The sequence below is a fragment of the Sorex araneus genome, chromosome 1, assembly GCF_027595985.1.
Source record: "Sorex araneus isolate mSorAra2 chromosome 1, mSorAra2.pri, whole genome shotgun sequence".
NCBI lineage: Eukaryota > Metazoa > Chordata > Mammalia > Eulipotyphla > Soricidae > Sorex > Sorex araneus.
Genome location: NC_073302.1, coordinates 243021847 through 243040899, shown reverse-complemented (window position 1 = coordinate 243040899; position 19053 = coordinate 243021847). Strand labels below are relative to the sequence as shown.

At 44.7% G+C, this 19053-nt stretch overlaps 1 protein-coding gene across 1 annotated transcript; it reads right to left on the bottom strand.

Moving 5' to 3' along the window:
- Positions 1-7324: 7324 nt before the first annotated feature.
- SHISA2 (shisa family member 2) lies at positions 7325-14140 on the bottom strand. Its single transcript, XM_004604564.2, has 2 exons — positions 13805-14140; positions 7325-10371 (listed from the first exon to the last, which is right to left on the bottom strand). The coding sequence occupies exons 1-2, from the start codon at positions 14136-14138 to the stop codon at positions 9818-9820; spliced, it is 888 nt and encodes a 295-aa protein (XP_004604621.1). The 5' UTR covers positions 14139-14140; the 3' UTR covers positions 7325-9817.
- Positions 14141-19053: the final 4913 nt, after the last annotated feature.

The following is a 19053-nucleotide window of genomic DNA, read 5'->3' as shown; positions in this document are numbered from 1 at the left end:
GGAAACTTTTCTGCTAACCTGCTGAGGCCCCTGCTCCCCAGGAAAGGCCCCAGCTGGCTTGGCAGTTCAAGTCAGTGTCACCAAGGTCAGGCATTACTGACAGCGTCTGCTTGGAGGGGGAGGGGCGCAGGGGCAGGACTATCAGATGCTCTTTGCAGGATGGACCTGGTGCCTACTCTGTGGGGCTACAATTCTGCTGGGACAGGCAAAATCAAAAATCACCTGACACCATGTCCCATGGCACAGATGACAGCCTGGACTGTCCCAACAAAATACTGTCATGGGAGTGGGGGGAGAGTCTTACAAGCAGCCGTCCCTGGCTCCTCACACTTGTGGAAGTAGGGTCCAATGGAGGTTGGGGGAGCAACTCCTGGGAAAGGCCCCTGTTTAAGGTTCATTTCCCTTATGGTGACCACCCTATAAAGTTCCACCCTCAGCCTTAACCACCTCCCAAAGATCTCCAGTGCCTTTTGGGGGTTAGGATTTCAGCCTCTGGCTGAGGGGTGGGGTGGGGGTGTTACATAATCATTTAGTCAAGAGCCCTGAGAGATTGCTCTGATGGCTGAGTGCATGCTTTGTGTGTGGATGCCCATGTTTCATCTCCAGCACTGAACTGTCCCCTGAGCACTGCTAGGAACATCCCCCAGCAAAATCTTCTCCTTCCACTTTTCAGGTTCTTTTGAGGGATGAGAGAGGAAAGAGCACAGTAACTGTGGTGGAGGCTTACTCCTGACTCTGTGCTTAAGGATCACTCCTGGCAGTGCTGGGGGAGGTCAATTGTGTGCCAGACAAGTGCCTTAACCCTTGTATAATCTCTCCAACCCTGCTTTCTAGATTCAAATGCTCCCAGTTTCTTTTCTTTATCCCTCTGACTGGAGGTGGGTAACTGATACCTTTGTCCCATTTTGCTGCTTTAGTTCCTAATACCTGTTTAATTTATTCTTTAGACAAATGCTCTCTGTTGAGAATAACTGGTATGACAGTGGCCATATTTTTTAAGGCAAACATACAGATATATCCTAAGATGGAGCAACCCACTCCTATAATTCACTGGAGAACAAAGCACTTCTGTGCTCCAAAGGCATATTTCCAAAGTCTTTCAGAGGATTCATCATCTTAGCCCCACACCCAAACTAGCCCAACAGCCATTCGCAGAAAAATAGGTAAGCCATTTTCAGTCACATTCAGATGATCGAAGGCTACAAAACTACAAAAATAGAAGAAATCACTGTGACACCCATATCAGTCATAACTCCAAGTGCATTCAAGGGCCAGAAGGCACAGCAAGGAACTTTGTGGGTAGCGTGTTCAAAGCTTATGGGACAGGGATCAGAAGAACACTCATCTCTGCATGGAGCCATGACCAGATATTTGACTTGGATTTTGTGATATTTGTTTTGTCTTTGTGAAGCCATGGCTGGTGGTGTTTGGAGATGATGTGGCACTGCGGAACAAACTTGGGACCTTGCACATATAAGACATGTGTTTTATCCTGTTCACAATAGCCAAAATCTGGAAACAACCCAAGTGCCCTAGAACAGATGACTGGTTAAAGAAACTTTGGTACGTCTACACAGTGGAATACTATGCAGCTGTTAGGAGATATGAAGTCATGAAATTTGCTTATAAATGGATAGACATGGAGAGTATCATGCTAAGTTAAATGAGTCAGAAAGACAGGGACAGACATAGAAGGACTGCACTAATTTGTGGAGTACAGAATAACATCAAGTGACGCTGACACCCAAGGACAATAGATACAAGGGCCAGGAGGATTGCCCCATAGCTGGAAGACTGCTTCATGAGCGGAGGGGAGAAGGCAGATGGAATAGAGAAGGGATCACTAAGGAAATGATGGCTAGAAGAATCAGTCGGGATGGGAGATATGTGCCGAAAGTAGATAATGGACCAAACATGATGACCTCTCAGTGTCTGTGTTGCAAGCCATAATGCCCAAAAGTAGAGAGATAGTATGGGGAATATTGTCTGCCATGGAGGCAGGGGGAGGGTGGGAAAGGGGGGTATACTGGGGATATTGGTGGTGGGGAATGTGCACTGGTGGAGGGATGGGTGTTTGATCATTGTGTGTAACCCAAACATGAAAGCTTGTAAGTATCTCATGGTGATTCAATAAAAATTTTTAAAAAATTTTAAAAAGACATGTGCTTTATCATTTAAGCCATATTTCTGACCTCTATATTTGGATCTTTTTGTTTCTCTTGTGATCTGGATGATGGCTAAGCTGGCTGAATATTTAACAGTTCCATCTATGTTAGAAAATGCATGCCAAATGGTTCCACTTATATTCCCAATTGGTCCAGATAAATGTCTGAGGCAGACAGGAAGTCTTCACAGAAAAAACCAGGTCCAGTAGCAATGAGAATTTAATTTATTAAATTCACAATAAATTGACCTTGTGAATTTACAAGGTAACCCTTAAGAGAAATACAGCCACATGTTAGGCTACTGAGGCAATACCAAGAGTAGAAGTGATTCAACTCAGTACTATTCTCCTAGGCAGCCTAGAAACAACAGAGAATTTCAACTAATCCAGGGAAAACTCATCTGTTAATGAAATCAAAATTTTAAAAATGCTCCTACATGAGTTCTCTAAGAAGGGTCTCTATATATTTGACAAATTTTATTAATATACTCTATGTGTTTCTCTGCATAGAATAAGAGAAGTAAAATGATATGTGGGTTATAAAAGTCAACTGGCTGTCACTAGTACTGTGCTGTGGCATCTTCTGTGTCCCTCCCCCTACCCTCACGAGGTGGGGGCTCATCAATTCCCTTTGCTGAGACCAATGCACCATAGTGCTAGGACTCGGGTTCTTGCTGAAGACTGTCCCCTAAGTAATAGAATCGGCCCTAACTTGGGGCCATTCTTTTCCAGAGAAACTTCATAGAACCCATTACAAATAAATCAAGTAAAGCTGAGTTGCACACAAAAAATTCAGTTCAAAAAAAAAGAAAATTGGGTCAAGACTTAAGACACAACTGGCCAGAAAGCTCAGTGAGCTGAGAGTACTCTTTGCCTACAAGGGTCAAAGTGCAATCCTCGTGACCACATGGTCCCCCACCAACCCAGCACTGAGCTAGGAGTAGCCCCACAGCACCAGCAAACAGGGCTCCCAAACCAGAACAAATAAATAAATAATAAAAGAAAAAAAGAACTGAGAACGATTTTGGAGGAGATAAGCTTATATAAGTTATTTCTGTTTCAAATTTTCCTGTGATCATTTTGTGTACACATGTATCCACATATGCAATTTTATATACATGTTACAGATGGCAATCAGTCCTTGACAGCTATTATATCCATTGAGTAAATAATGTCTTATGTAACCTATGGTTTTTCTAAATGGAAATACCTACATTTCAAGGTGGTTAAAATTAAGCTGAAGTTTTATGTTTAAGCTCAATCTTCAGGCTGCTGTCATAAACGTATGCCCCTTTTATCATCTTTTATTTGAAAGGTCCTTTTTTTGAAAAAGCACAAATTTCAATTTTCTTGTTCTTGGTTTGAGTCTAGCTCTTTCAACTGTGGGTATAAATGAAGCATTGAAAGATTTAACTGTGAAAAGCAAAATGAATCTCACAGCCTACTCCCTACATAAAACTTTTTTTTATCCCAGAGTTAGTTAATGAGGGTTCTGTGCATTATAGATAAGATTTAAAATCATATCTAACACCTTGGACATGGGCAACTTTTTCTAGTTTTATTTTTCCACTTTTCACTGACAAACAATTCTGAAGAACTTAGGGTAAAGGAAGCAAATGAAAATCTATGCAGAGAAACATAGCACATTGCTGTAAATTTCAGGAAAGCTTAATCATTGCTGAAATCTTTAGTATCTTTTATTTATTCAACCCTTTAAAGGCACTTGAATCACAATAACATTCATGTTTTCTATTCAGACCAAACAATACAGAAGGCAAAGACATTTTCTAAGTATTTGGGGATTGAATGGGCTGAGTGAATAAAGCTGATGTTCAGCTCTTGTTTTAAAAGGAGAGAGTGAGTGCAGTTCCCTGGATGGACCAGCCCTCAAGGCTCTGCCATGTAAGCAGGGAGAAGAAAAGGAGGATTAAGGCTGAGTGATGAGGATTGGTGTTCCCATTTGTATGCATGATTTATTTCTTCTTGTACTACACTGGCTGCTCCTTTTTTTGTGTCTTTGGGGGCCACACCCAGCAATACTCAGGGCTTGCTCCTGGCTCTATGTTGTGGAATCACTCCTGGTGAGGTTCAGGGGAATCATAGGATATGACAGAAGAAACCAGGGCTGGCCATGTGCAAGACAGTGCCTTAACCTGTTCTCTCTCTCTCTGACCCTTGGTGGGCCATTTGAAACTGAAAGGGGAATCTCAAAATTGAGTATAAAATGAGTGCCCTTCCCAGTGGTCTAGTCCAGACTACTTCCCATAGGGTGGGCTTCCAGCTCCTTCTCTGGGAGACCCCACGGTCTTTTCCAGTTTTTAGGGTTTGTTGTTTGTTTGTTTGTTTTAGTGGGGGGAAGCCATACCTGGTGATCCTCAGAGGTTATCTCTATCTGTGAGCTCAGGAATTACTCCTGGAAGGCTTGGAAAAATGTACAGGATGCCGGGAATCAAATCCAGGTTGGCTGTGTGCAAGGCAAGTGTACTATCTCTCAGGCCTTTACATTCTCTAGATTTTAAAAAAAGGTCCAGTTACCTCTGTGCCTTTGGTTTCTTCTATACACAATTATGCACGGAAGCTTTGGTTTTTTTCCCCCTTCTATATAAGAGACAAGGGAAATATACAAAATGGGGACATGATCACATTTTCATTTTTTAAAATATTTTATTCTAATCTTGAAAACATTTTAATTTCTTTCCCTCATTTTTATTAATGTGCCATGACTTGCAATACTATCAAAAATTGCCTCATGCATACATCTGTCCAACACCACCCCCGCCATCAGAAAGTCTGCTTCCATCCACCTATCCAACCATGACCCTCCCACCTTACCACCTCAGAGGCGAGCTCAATTCCAGGGACCAACTTTCCAGTTCTGTCACCTTAACTCATTTGTTGCTCGTTTACTCTGTTTCTTTATAGCTCACATATTAGAGAGATCATTCTGCATCTGATTTAATTTGAAATCCTAGAAAGTTCATTTTTTCATTAGTGCTGATACAGTGTTTTGGCTGGGCGCACTGGCAGATTGCCTGAGAAGCTTGCTTTCCATGAATCAATGAGTAACAAGGTCAGTCTGATTTATCTGCCCCCTTCCAATGCCAGCCAGTAGGCTCACTCTACCCCCAGAAGCACAGACTGCAAGTAGACTGGACATCAAATAGGGCAGTCAAATCCATGGCATACATTTTTATGATTAGCCTGACCAGAGAAAGACCAGGTAAAGTTAAAATGGTCTCAATTCAGAAGTCCACTGACATGAAGCAGGCATTCCATTTAAGGATTTAGGAAGCAATGAGAAACAAGTATGCATGCTGATTTGTACATAGAGGTATCCAGATGTATGTGGCCTACTGCCCCTTTTCAGAAAACAATTAGTGTTCCTGGAAATCAACCTTCTACAAGGGAACACACAGTAAACTACCCCCATTGCATCTGAGAAGATACTACCATCCTCCACTCACCTCATTTGGCTGTGTCTCTAGTCGAGGTATTGATCACTTTGGAAACTCCTGATGTAAACCAGAGCTTCTTAAATGTTTTTTCCAAGCATGATCCCTTTTTGTCTGAGAAATGCAACATTCATTAAGATTGCCAGGGACACCCTGGATATGGTCCGTGGTTGATTTTGAATTTTTGGTGATTGTGCATTGAAAAACCATGCACATTGTCATATTTTTCTTGTTCCCCCACCCCACCCACCCCCCACTCAGTTCTATAATGCAGCATGGGGCTAAAGAAGTTAAACATCACACTTAGAGAAGTTTAGCACCAATTACAGAAGTCAGGATTTAAACCTTTCAAATGAATCCCTGTAGGTGTGGTAGGAAACCATAAACTAGAAAAAGTCAAAGACCACTATGAATTTGCAGTCTAAAAACAGAGACAAGGCTAGTCCGAAAGGAGTGAATGGTCAGAAGGTCAACCTAAAAACGGAGACAATCCCTTTGAAAGGAAAAGAAATTAAATGTGCATTACTCTAATAGGTCCAAAGCAAAAGTCTAGAATAAGAATTCCAAACCCTTTTCAATCCCAACTTTTCATTGCTTCCACTTTCTCCTGTGTGCCCAGTCTTTTTCTGAACACATGCACCCCACATCAACTTTATTCTAACTCTCATGGTTTCTTCAGAAAATGGATCTGGAGGAAACTTACAGCCAAACTTGGCACAAAAATGTGAAGTGAAGAGGGAGTTGCAGGATTTGGAGCACAAAACTGAAATCTTATATGCATGATACTCTATGAGTAATGGTATTGTAAACCACACTGTCGAAAAGAAAAGAAAGGAAAAGAAAAGAAAAAAGAAAAGAAAAAGAAAAAAAAGAAAAGAAGTATCTGCCATTGAGGTAGGCTGGAGGGCTGGAGATGAACTGGGAACACTGATGGAGAGAAATGGAATACAGTGAAGAGGCTGGTGTTGAAACACTGGATACCTAAAACTCAGTCATGAGTAACTTTGCAATTCTTGGTGATTCAATTAAAAAAAAAACTTAAAAACCAACTGAGATCTTAATGGTAGATTTCATAGATGAAATATAATCAAGCATTTCAGAAGATACTGTGAATGGAAAACCAACTTGAAAAAGAGCTGCAGAGTACATGTGAGAAACCAAACTCTATTTGTCATAATGTAGTCTTGTCACTCTGAATGTTGGTATCTTGTTAAATTTTAACTCTTCCAGCCTAGTAGAAATGACCGGTAATGTGTAATTTCTGGGCTCTTAAAGACACAGGGATCTGGTTTATTTCTTCTTTCTTACAATCAATGCGTCTAACTTCCTGTCCTATACACAGGGACTCAGAAGCTACCTGGAACCATCACCGACCAATACAAAATGTTTAATTACAGAAGAAAACATGCAGTTTCCTAACTAGTAAGAGACTTGTTTTTTCTGCACAGAGTAAAATATTTCTTCCAGATGCAAATCACACTAGTACTAATCTCAGGACCCTAATAAGGTTCACTTAAAAACCATGTATTTGAACTTGTTTTTACTTTGTTAGCTAAACTTCTCCAGTTTTAACCACATTTCAAAACATCTATCGTTGCCTCCAATGATGCAATGTTTGGGGAAAGCAAAAGTAAAATTCACTAAGTGAAAAAGTCCTTTATTAAATTGGATTTTTAAATAACATTTAATGACCACATAGAAAAGAAGAAGTATATAATTGTCTCTGTACAAGAGAACCCAAAGCACTCATCTTTCTGGCTCTAAAAAGGCTTCAATAATGTGGCAAAGGACTCCTGTGTGGTCAGAGCAGACAAGATGAGGAATTAGCAAACTGTGGCCCAGTGGCCAAACCTGGCCCCCCTACCTGTCTCTTTTTTGTTTTTAAACAACTCTAGAGCTTAGTCTTTATAGTGTGAAATGTGTGGGGGGAAATGGAAAGTAGAATATCTTGGGAAATGTGAAAACTATGAAATTCAAATGTCAGATTCCTCCTATAAGCTTTTATTGGAATATGGCCCATGCTCATTTGTTCACGTAGCTTCCAAACTATTCCTGTGCTCCAGTGGCTAGAGAGTACACAGCATGCAAAGCCTAAGGTACTTACTCTGGCATTTTACCAAAGAAAAATTAAATTGGCTTATCCATAGGCTGGGTGATCTCTAGGGTCCCTTTTACCTCAAGGTTCCTAGAAATTTTACTTCTCAGATAAGTCAGAATCACCCACCAAGGAAAATAAATGGAACACACACTAACCTGTAAATGCACTGGTAATCCCAAAAGAACAGTCTCATTGAGGTTTTCAATAGTTCTCATGGAATAGATAAAATAAAGCTGACACACAGAACATACATTGCAACTTCCCAGATATTGCTTACTTTTAAAGATAGGCTCTTGGTTCTAGAAAGCAATAATTGTGATTTTTTTAAGGAATTTTACTCTATTATATAATAGACTGCTGGAATTATTATAATAGACAATCTGAATTATACATCAATGCCAAGTCGAATAAAAATGAATAAAAACCCAAGTACCCTAGGAATTCATACCATAAAATATTTATTAAGTAAAATGATTTCCCCCTGCCTTTGGTTATTTTTAAAAAGTGATTATCTTTGTTGATATCAATTGCCAACAATAGGTTTACATTATTCAGTCACAAGACAGATAGATGAAAGTTAGATAGAAAGACTATATATCTATATATACATATATAGATATATATGTGTAAAATATCTCAGACCACAGTTGCAACTGTTTGTTAAATTAGAAACACTGGTTTTGCTAGCAGTTGGAAATTCACTTGCACATACTTAAATTTAAGCTGACAATACACAAATCCACTTAAATTTTATAATTTAGAACACTCTAATGGATGCAGTATTTTGTGAGGACTCCAAAGGAGAGGAAAATATGAATGAACTTTGCAGGGGCAGAAAGGCAATATTTCTTTGCAAAGCATTTTTCTTTAATAAAAGAGTCCCTACTGCCGGAACATTTTTTTTTGATAATGAAAGTATAAAAAGCCTCATGATTTGTAGAGCAAATTGTATTTGTGGCTTAAATATCATCCCAAGTCTCAGATTACTGCTGAAGAACTCTACTAAAATTATGTAAACATTCCTTTAAATTTTATAGAGAAAAACAAGAAAATACTATCATTGGATCTAAGCTGAAATGATGATCTTCATTTATAACAACCAGAATTACTGTACTATACAGTGCTGAGTCCTGACATAAGTATCTGAACACTAAGCAGAACGAAATGCCACACTCCACCACATGGGCAGATTAGAAGCTGAAGAAACTGCAGATTAGCTTATGTTTGCAATATTTAAAAATAAAAAAACAAAACATCAAATTACTTCTTCCCAGATGTCGCTATAAAAGAGAAAATTGGAAGCAACAGTCAAGACGGTGGTGCTCTGTTTTATTACTACACCACCTACTACTTCAAGACTGAAATCATCCCAGAGTTTGAAAATGTCATATTACTTAAGTACTTATACAATCTCTCAGTATCTTTGCAATGTAGAAAATCATTTTATAATAAGATCTCTACACCAAGTTTTTTTAAAGCACAAAATACACCCCAAGAAGCACACAAAATAGGCAATATATATATATATATATATATACGCTACAATGCAATTAAGATGTGCCTGTGACATTCTGAGATCAAAGACTAATCTCATAGAGTTAAAACTGAATTTCCTTTTCTACTATTTGCATTCTTTATGTCTTCCCCTGAACTTTGGGTGCTTTACTAAAAGAAAAAAAATTGTTCCAGGAAAAAAAAAAGGAGGTGGGAGAAGGAGAGTTCTAGTCTTGTACAGTAAAAAAGCAAAAAGAAATAATAATGAGAGAATAAAAACCCTTAATCAGTTTACAAAATTGTTTTGACAGTCATACCTCAAGGGCACTTAAAGGTTCAAGCATATCTGTTGAACAACATCAGAAATAACACAGAAAACTTCAGGCAATGGGCATCTCCATCACAAACCAGTCATGCCCGAGGAGAATATGAAACAGATCCAGAAACACTAATGCAGAAAGTGATGTTTTCAGGCAGGCTGGGGGCAAATGAAGCCCAAAGGAATCATGCTGTGAACATCACAGATGAGAGCGGACTCTTCCTGGTGGAGAATCCTCCCCACTTTCCCAAATCAGGAAAAGGGGGTCCGAGCCCCACCTGCCCCTTGAGTCACACGGTCACAGCTGGGTACATCTTCTGCTCACTGTTGGTGGCAGGGAAGGGGGCCTGGACCTGGCGGTAACTAGTCTGCAGGCCATCCATGAAGGGTGGCACTGGGGTCATGGGCACCGCCTCATGCTGCACAGTGTAGCCCACGTAGGGGGGGTGCAGGTACTGCCCTTGGTGGGGCACGATCTGGGTGGCCTGTTGGCAGTTCAGCACGGAGAAATTCGTGGGCATGTTGACATACACGTTGTTCATGGCTCCCTCCGGTAAGCAGCAGTTGGTCTGGGACCTCGTTGGGGGTGCCCGGGCCCCTGAGTTGGCGCTGGAGCTGGAGCTGGCCGCTGTGCTAGATTGGCGGGAGGAAGAGCCTCGGGAGGTGCTGGCACTGGGGATCATGGGGATGGTCTCCATCAAGCGGGTCCCCCCTGAGGCCCGGCTCTGCTGGGGCTCCTGCTTAGGCCGGAGGCATCTGCAGCAACAAGCAGCCACCAAGGAGCCCAAGATAATGAAGGCGACAAACACAGAGCCGACGATCAGGAACGGCACGTAGATGGGGACTGGAGAACGGGAAAAGGAAAGGCAATCGTGATTCTTGGGTGGGGTACACCAACCCCGCAAGGACCTCAGCAACCCCAGTGAAGCGTTACCCTTTATCAAGGTCTCAGACAGAGAGGAGGCCCCGAGTCTCCGAGCAAAACCATTCCTAGTTACATCTGAATTCCCAACTGTATTAGTGATTGGGGCTAATAACCAATTTAGCAAAGACATGGGCTCATGTTTTCAGATTACTAGTGTTGTAAAATGCCTATAATTACTGAATTGCCCAAACTGGAGTCTGCCCTAATAGCTAGCTGTAGCACTGCAAAGAAATTAGCTTACATTATGTAAAAGCCACTTTTTATTCCAGAGAGTTATTTACATTCCTTACAAATTTCTTTTACTCTGTGTGTGTATGTGTATTCTTCTTTGATAGGCAAATAGATTAAAACGTTAGACCAGACTACAACCATCTGTGAAGAGTCTATAAGACACAGAGGTCAAAGTAGTGTTAAAAAAAAAATCAAACACATTCTCCTGCCACACTCATGACCAGAGTTTGGGTGGTAGAGGCCCACCATGGGATGCTGAGCAGGGCAAGATGAAGTGGCCTGTGCAGACAGCAGCGATCCCAGCCCATTGCTCAGCATGCCAACAGCCTACTAAGAATAAGGACTAGCAGCAAAGAGACAATTGTTCCAGGAGGAATCTGCATGCCATGAGCCAGGAAGGCACTGAAGCAGGGTTGTGACATGAGTTGGCTACCTGGATCCCTGACAGATTTCGTGTGCACTGCAGGCAATGCCTGCAAAGTGCCAAGCAATGGCCATGAGCCTTAACAGGTGAAGTTTATTCTGAAAAATGAAATTATAAAGGATAAAGGAAAGAAAAACTTCACATGGAGAGACAGCTCGAAGGGTTAGAGAAGATGCCTGGCAAGCACTAGTTCAATCTTAGGCACCAGAAGCACCCCCAATCACGTATGACCCTTTGGGACCCCAGCACTGCAGATCTAAAGTATCACAGGATCCCACAGGATCCCTGGATTCCAGCCCCCAAAGGACCGCTAGGAAGGCACCCCACAAAAAAATTAAATTCCCCTACCATCAATAATAAACCCCATTTAAAAACGTGGTGACTTAGAAGCAATCTTTTAGGAGCTGTGGGGAGAGTCATATGGGGTTTGTAGAGGTTAAATGTACCACAGGTGGGAAGGAGCATGAAGAAACCCCCTCCCCCACTTCTGCAGGGTACCCTCAGAAAACCCACATCTTTGATGTGTTCCTTCCCATCTTTTTGTCTATTTGACTGAAAAATGCACAAGGCCGGGGAATGGTGCTCAAGGATCTTCGAAAATCACAGTCCCAGCACAAAAGTCAGGGGAGGACCTCAGAAGGAGCCCAGCTATGCCTGCATTTGAGGGCAGACTTGTGAAATGCCCTTTCTCTGTGTATTCACTGGGGCAGTGACCTTTCCAGTAGGTCTCTGATAGTGTCCAAGCCATATCTTAGAAAACAATCCCACCTGGAGTCATAGGGAAATTCTAATGTGTTTTAAGTCAAACACATGAATGGGAGGCATGGGGCTGGAGAGGGCACAGTGGAGAAGTAGACAGCCAACTCTAGCCTGCTCTCCAGTCTTGCATAGGGTTGGTCAGGAGGGCCCCCGAGCACAGAGACAGGAGTAAGCCTGAGTACTACCTTTATACCCCCCTAAAATAAGGGATTAATGGAAGGCAGATGGAAATTTTCCTTTACTTTTAATGTGTTCAAAGTAGAAATGTGTGCATGCCTAGACACAATCCATCCTACAGGGAGGAGGAAATGTATCTCACACACATACAAAGAGACAGTTGCCACAGACCTTGTAGCACAGCTGGGTTGACAGCAGCCGGTTCCAGCTGCATTCTCACTTCAGGTTCATTACCTTTAACCCCAGTGCTCTGAGCTAGGCTTTTCCCCATGCATGTCATAAAGATTTCTCTCCTTCAATGAAGACAACAGTTCCAAATATACTACCAAGAAAGTAAAATACTATTAAAACACACAAAAATACCCTAAATGCTAAACCCCCAAAATTAGCTGAAACAAGTCTAAGTTGACATAATGAGTTTTGGTGAGCCAATAACTATTCTGTTTCCAGGATTTTTAATTGGAGACGTAAATAGCTGCACAGGGGCAAAGAATGTGGGGTTCCTCTCAGCACCACTTAATTGGGAATGCTGTCCTCCAATGCAGTGAGAAGCTGATTAAGAACAGAATATGGGGGGCGGGGGAGCACGGTGTAAAGGCAGGCTGAAGCAGCACCTCTCGAATCAGACAGAACCAAGGAGCTGGCTGCCTCCAGACCCGGCCATGATCCTGCCAACTTTTCAGAGGTCTAAGACGCACCCCTGGCATGGCAGCACTTCTGCTTCTGGCTCTCTTCTCTGGGCTTCAGGCCACGACCACACACCCTGCAAAGCTGAGCAGGCATTTCAAGATGGCACCTTCTCTGGGAACTACCCTCAGTTTTCCTCTTTGGATACAAGGTGGTGGAGCCAGAGGTGAAGTAAGCTAATGAAAATGCTTTGGCAGCAAAGCAGAGCTGCACTGGAAAAAACAATGCCCTCTTCCCAGGGCCTGGGGAGGTTCTGTCCACATGGACAGCAGGGAGTGCCAACCTCAGCAGGCCCACTGGCAGAAAGTTCTGGCCTTCACATCACCAGCTGCACAAGTGGAAGATGTGCTCCTAGGTGGCATGTTTGCCAATTGCCCTCTACCCTTACAGCACCTCAACTACATCCTCAGCACCCACATACACATGCACAACCCAGAGGTAAGTTTTTTTAGAGTTTGGCATGCACTGATGGCTTGATTAGTTAACTCTTGGGCAATTTGAACAGATGTAGAATTAGGGGTAAAAGAGAGTCACAGAGAGCCTGCACAGGCACTGCTCTGACGTAGCACCAAGTCAGGGCTGGATGGAGGTGGTCCAGCGGGCAGAGGTCCTGCTGGCAAATTGTCAGCCACCAGTAGAGAGAGATGCCTCCAGGGCTTGGCTGCTAACGGTGAGTCAGTCACGGGCAAGGCCAGGGCCACCTCTGCAGTGGTGGAGACGCTGCAGCTCTCTGGCCAGGGGTGTACCCTCAGTTGTTCCTCGGGTACCCCAAGACATGATAAACCTTTCCTAGAAGTGAACCCTAAGGAAATAATGAGACACGGGAAGTAACGCAGAAGCCACCGGACCGGAGATCCACATTGTCCAAGATGCGGGGATTTTTGCGGAAATATCCAAAGTAAACCACGCCTTAGCTAACCCAAAGGTAACCTGAGGCCCAGGACAGTAGACTGGTGACCCAAATGACAGAAACCCACGGTTAGGCCAGAACGTCAGCACCACCTTCTGGCCCCTCCCTGCTGTCCAGGCAGTGCCCCTCTCTCGTCCCCGTAGCTCTGCCTCCAGTGCCCCTACCTGCAGAGCCATCCGGGCTGTCTTTGTCCGCCCGTCCGGGCTCGCCAGCTCCCTGTTGGCGGTCGTTGTCGCAGCCGCCCTGGTCCAGGCGCGCGTCGGCGCTGGAGCAGCAGTAGCGCAGGGCGCAGCTGCCGCAGCAGATGGTGGCGTCGCCGCCGTCGAAGCGCTCGGGGCACTGGAAGCCCAGGCGCCAGACGCCCTGCGCGTCCAGCCAGCCGTGGCAGTACTCGCCGCTGGCGCGCGCCCCCGCCGTCAGCAGCGCGGCCAGCAGCAGCTGCAGGAGTGAGGAGGCCTTCCCGGAGGCGGCGACGCAGGATCGGCGCCCACCCCACATGGCACCACCTTGGGCACGGGCGGCGTGTCTCCGGAGCGCACGCCGAGGGAGGTCCCCGATGGATCGGGAACCCGGCGAGCCCGGACCGGGGGCTTCCTGCAAACTCGACCTCTTGGCTTAAGATTCCTTAGGGAGTTCGTCTGTCCGCGACGTCCGCGCGGCTGGACCAGGGGCTCCTAAGCCATCCCCGCCCTCCGGGTGGCTGCGTGCCCAGTAGGGGACGCCCTGAGCGGGGACACGCACGAAGGGGATGATCAGAGAGCGCTCGGGGCAACAGACCCACAGTCCCCGGAGACGGCAGCCAGGACGCACGGCTCCCGGTGCATCCCCGAGGGGATGTCCACTCCGGAAGGTCCGCCGCTGCGGTTCCGACCACGGGGTCCCGCGCCGCCGCACCACTCCCCGCCTTTAGTCCCCTCTCGGGCGGTCCAAAGGGGCCGGGAAGGCGGGCAGCGTGCGCAGGGCTCCGGGCGGCAAGTGCAGCGATCCGCAGAGCTCAGCCTCGCCCGTTCCGAACTCGGTCCGCATGGCTCCGCCGCTGTAGCCCAGCCGCGGGGACTTGTCCCCGCTCACGCTGCCGTCCAGGACCCGCGAGGGCGCCTCCACCCCGCGCGATCCCCCGGGCCGGCGCGGCTGGCGGCCGCCGCGGCTGCTGCTGGGCGCGGGTCCAGGCGGGCGGCTTGCCCCGACTCCCCTGCTCCGCCTCTCGGGCTTGCAGCTCGCTCGCTCCCACGGGGAGCCCCGCAATCTGGGTCCGGCTCTCCCTGCGCCCTGGGCCGCCACGCACCTCGGGAGGTGCGAGCCACGGGCAGCCCTGAAGCGAGTGTCCCCGTCCTCCAGGCGACGGGAGAAGCGGGGCCCGGCAGCCGGCCGCCCGCTCGCCGCGCCAGGCACCAGCGCGCTCCGACTCGGCGGCCGGCGCGGGGAGCCCTTATGAGAGCCGGGGCTCCCCGGGCGCGCATGCGTGCTGCGCACTCCCCGCCCTCCCGGACTTTCCCGGAGCGCGGGACGCGGGTGCAGCCTGAGCCAGGCAGCCACCGGCTGAGCGCGGGGCGCTAGAAGGGGCGCACGGGGTGGGCGCTGCAGAGGGGAGAGCAGAAGGCATAGCAATATCAACCACCGCGGGAATGATAACAAAGCTAAGGAAGATTGCTTTGTGGAAGATCACCCGCGCGGGGCCACTTGACTCGCTCTGGAAACTTCCAAAGGAAAGGAAGTCACCGCTCGGGTCACCTGTCCCTCTCTTTCAGCAGCTGAGGTCTTGCAAATGGCAGCTCTCAGGTCTGGCCTCGGAAAGGCCTGGCGTTCCGTGGACACGTTTCCAGGCGCATGGCATTGGCCACAAATGCGGCGAAGAGGTGGGCTAAGATACCACCCATGTGGCCGCTGTCTGCACGCTTGACGTCGTTTGTTCTTTCTTTCTTCACGTATTTGGGCGCGGTGGCTTATTGGAGTCATACAGAAAGGTGCCTCACTGTTCCACGTGTTGGCAGTAGTGGTGTAGACAGCTGCAGCTGGGAAGAAAACACGGTTCAGACAGACCCGAAATTCAGCTTTGATGAAGGAGAAATTAATAGCGTTTCCCTTTCGGAAGCTGAGACGACAGGTGCTGGCGCTATTAAAGCAAGGGGGATTATTTTTAAAGTCACTAGCGACCCTCTGACGGGGTCTGGGAGTCAGAAGCCGACCTGACTCTAGTAAAGAATCTTTGCATCTCGCTGACCTTGGTTGGTTTCTCTGTTCTTCAGTGAGGAGCACAGATTGTGAGCACCACGGATGTTTCTTCAGGGCCACTCTGCAGACCCCACAGCAATACTGTTCATACACAGCTAAGAAATGTGCACATTGGATGCCTTGTAACAGCTCCAGCCAGATAGTATTGCTATCCTACTCGCCAAGACCAAATCCAGAAGGAAAATTACTCTATACACGCCTCCTCTCCCTGCAACAACTACCTTATTCTTTTCACCAAACACCTCTCCAAATACTGCACTTTGTTTCACTGCTTTGGGGAGTATAGTCAGCTACATAAAATGATGTATCTTAAATACGCCTGTCCCCAAGTTATCTTAACTGAGTCAGTTGGCATTTCAATACCAAATTATCCATCAGCATGTAATCGCAAAGAGGGTAGCATATGAAGTGCTCTTCCCTGGGGTAATGTAATGGGGGCTTACTTAAAAGTCAGGCATCATGGCTCTGTCCTGAGAACACAAATAAAGTCTCTGGCAGTAAACAGAATTGAGAAAGGTAAAGAATCGGTTAATGCAAGTATGGCAAAAGGACGGTGATGCACTGGATCAATTTAAGCACAAAACCTAGAAGTGGGAAGGAGGAGAAGGTAAGAAAAATTATCAGAGGAAGGACAGTTACAATTAAAACCGGAAGTTGCTGAGGTCAGTTTCTGTTTTTCAGAATGTGTCATTTTGTTAGGAGAGATTACTAGCCAATTTCTTTTTTGGAGAACATACTATATGCAGAGTACAAAGCTAAGAGTTTTACATTGATTGTCTGAAATCTTCACAACAACCTTATGAAAGTTATCCTTTCTCTCCTAATTTTATTTACTTATTTCTTTTGGTTTGGGGACCACACCTTGCGGTGCTCAGGGCTCACTCCTGGCTTTGCTCTCTGTGATCACTCCCATGGGCCTGGAGGATTGATTATACAGGGTGCTGGGGATCAAACCCAGGTCTGTCATGCGCAAACCAAACGCCATACCTACTATACTATTGCTTGGGCCCCTCTCTCCTAATTTTAGTAGTTTTAGATCATCTACATGGTCCAGGCAGAGAGAACTAGCCAGTTTACCTTCACTGTTGTCAGTTCTGGCTGATCCCTACTCAGGATTAACTGTAAACTCTACCAGTCACCAAATGGTTAGCTATCACTTCTTTTTTCCCTGTGGGATTATTAATTAATTTGAATGGTACTCAGGATCAATATTTTATCTCTCCCACCACGCCCCAGGAAAAGATGAATTTAGAGAATTATTTATTTCTTCAGACAGTAGCTTTACATGCCCTCCTGCCACCAACTATTTATCCTCTTCCCTAGACACCCACAATTTGTCAGTTTATTTATGAAGAATGTTTCCTATTGGAATTCACTTGGTGACGCCGGAGTGCTGCCATCTAAACAGTTTTACCCCAGTGGTTCACGATCAGATCCACAGCTGGTGATCTTCGAAGTACAAGCTTTGAGCAAATTCATTCATGCTAGTTTTGATTGCTGTATTGCTGCTATGCCTTGAAATAGAAAGCAAGGCCTTGTTTGACAGATACTTCTATGCTTAGAGGTCCTTAGCATAAATCATTTTCACTTTTCCTTTGTGTGGCTATTTAAATTTGTACCCCGCGTTGCTTTTCTTCAAAAGCAATTTCATTTTCTTCGTTGTTTAAATTTATATCTGTTTTATTTGTTTTTGCAGAGTAGGGATAAAACCCAGGGCCTCACTACTGATTCACATCCCCAGTGTCTGGCAGTTAAAATTTTATAAAGTCAGTTGTGAAGTACTTACTGAGTTTCTCTATGGGAGGTGCCATCGGGAGAGATTAAGATGGTCTTGTCCTTTCCATAGGAAATAAAAGTGATTCCCTCACTGCCAGTCTTTAACAGACAGCCTAAATTCTTTCACTAGTGTCATCTGAGAAACTATAACTGGTAATAATAACACATAGGTATTAGCAACAATAATTTATTATAATAAAAACTAAATAAATGTCAGGCAGTCTGCCAAAATATTTAAGTACATATGAAAGGGTGGTTTCCTCCCTCTTAAAAAGCCTCATTCTACAGACATTAACTGAAAAAGTACATTTTCAGGTTATTTTGTCTTTTGGTCTGTGTCTATTGGTATGAATAAAGTACCATTGATTTAAAAACAAACATCTGACATCTCTTCAGTAGTACAAACAGCCAGAGAACTATGGGAACATTACTTGTAACTTTGCTAACTGGGGTTGATACAAATCATATGGAGGTAATCATATTTCATTTGGCTGGCAGTTCTAAAAGCTGCCAGATCTACTGTGTTTTTCTGCAAATTTCAGCAGGAAGGTTCAACCATCTGTACTCCACTCAGCAATCTGTTTAGGAAGAATGGCTTTCACTAGGCTCATTCATTTTTTTCCCTCCTCTCTTCTAAATAGGACTAGTATTGCAAAGTCACATTTGGTTTACCAAAAGTTCTTTTAAGCTAAAGTGTTTGTATTATCAAATGAAACCTCAAACCCAAACAAATATGCTAATTTACATTTCTTTTCATTTTGTCTTGTGGCTACGTAACCTCAACTGAAAATAAAAATGATTATAAAAATTTTGAAAAGTCTTTCTGGTTGTTTAAAAATTTTTATCTTTCATCCTCTTCTCCCCCTTGGATTTGATATACCAACTTTCAGAAAAGTAATTTCCATAGTTTAAATTCATTTTCTCTCATCTACTATTAGCTTTAAACATTTGACTTACTTTTCTCCCTCTCCAATTCTCATCCTTAACCCGAGTTTACTAAACTTTTAAATGCTGACCTTGGTGCTTACTTTCTCTCTATATATGCATATATATGTATATGTATATATACATATATATATGTAGCACTGTAGCACTGTCATTCCTTGTTCATCGATTTGTTCGAGTGGGCACCAGTAACATCTCCATTGTGAGACTTGTTACTGGTTTTGGCATATCGAATACTCCACGAGTAGCTTGCCAGGCTCTGCCATGCGGGCGGGATACTCTTGGTAGCTTGCCAGGTTCTCCAAGAGGGATGGAGGAATCTGAACCCGGGTAGGCCACATGCAAAGCAAACATCCTACTTGCTGTGCTATCGCTCCAGTCCATACATACATATATATATATCCATATATATACACACATATACACATATATGTATATACATGAAAATGTACATATTGCA

Bases quoted from the DNA above. Each gene is read 5' to 3' on its own strand.
- SHISA2 (XM_004604564.2), bottom strand. From the start codon at position 14,138: ATGTGGGGTGGGCGCCGATCCTGCGTCGCCGCCTCCGGGAAGGCCTCC. The intron at 10,372-13,804 runs GTAGGGGCACTG...CCCGTTCTCCAG, and splicing joins CAGCCCGGATGGCTCTGCAG to TCCCCATCTACGTGCCGTTC.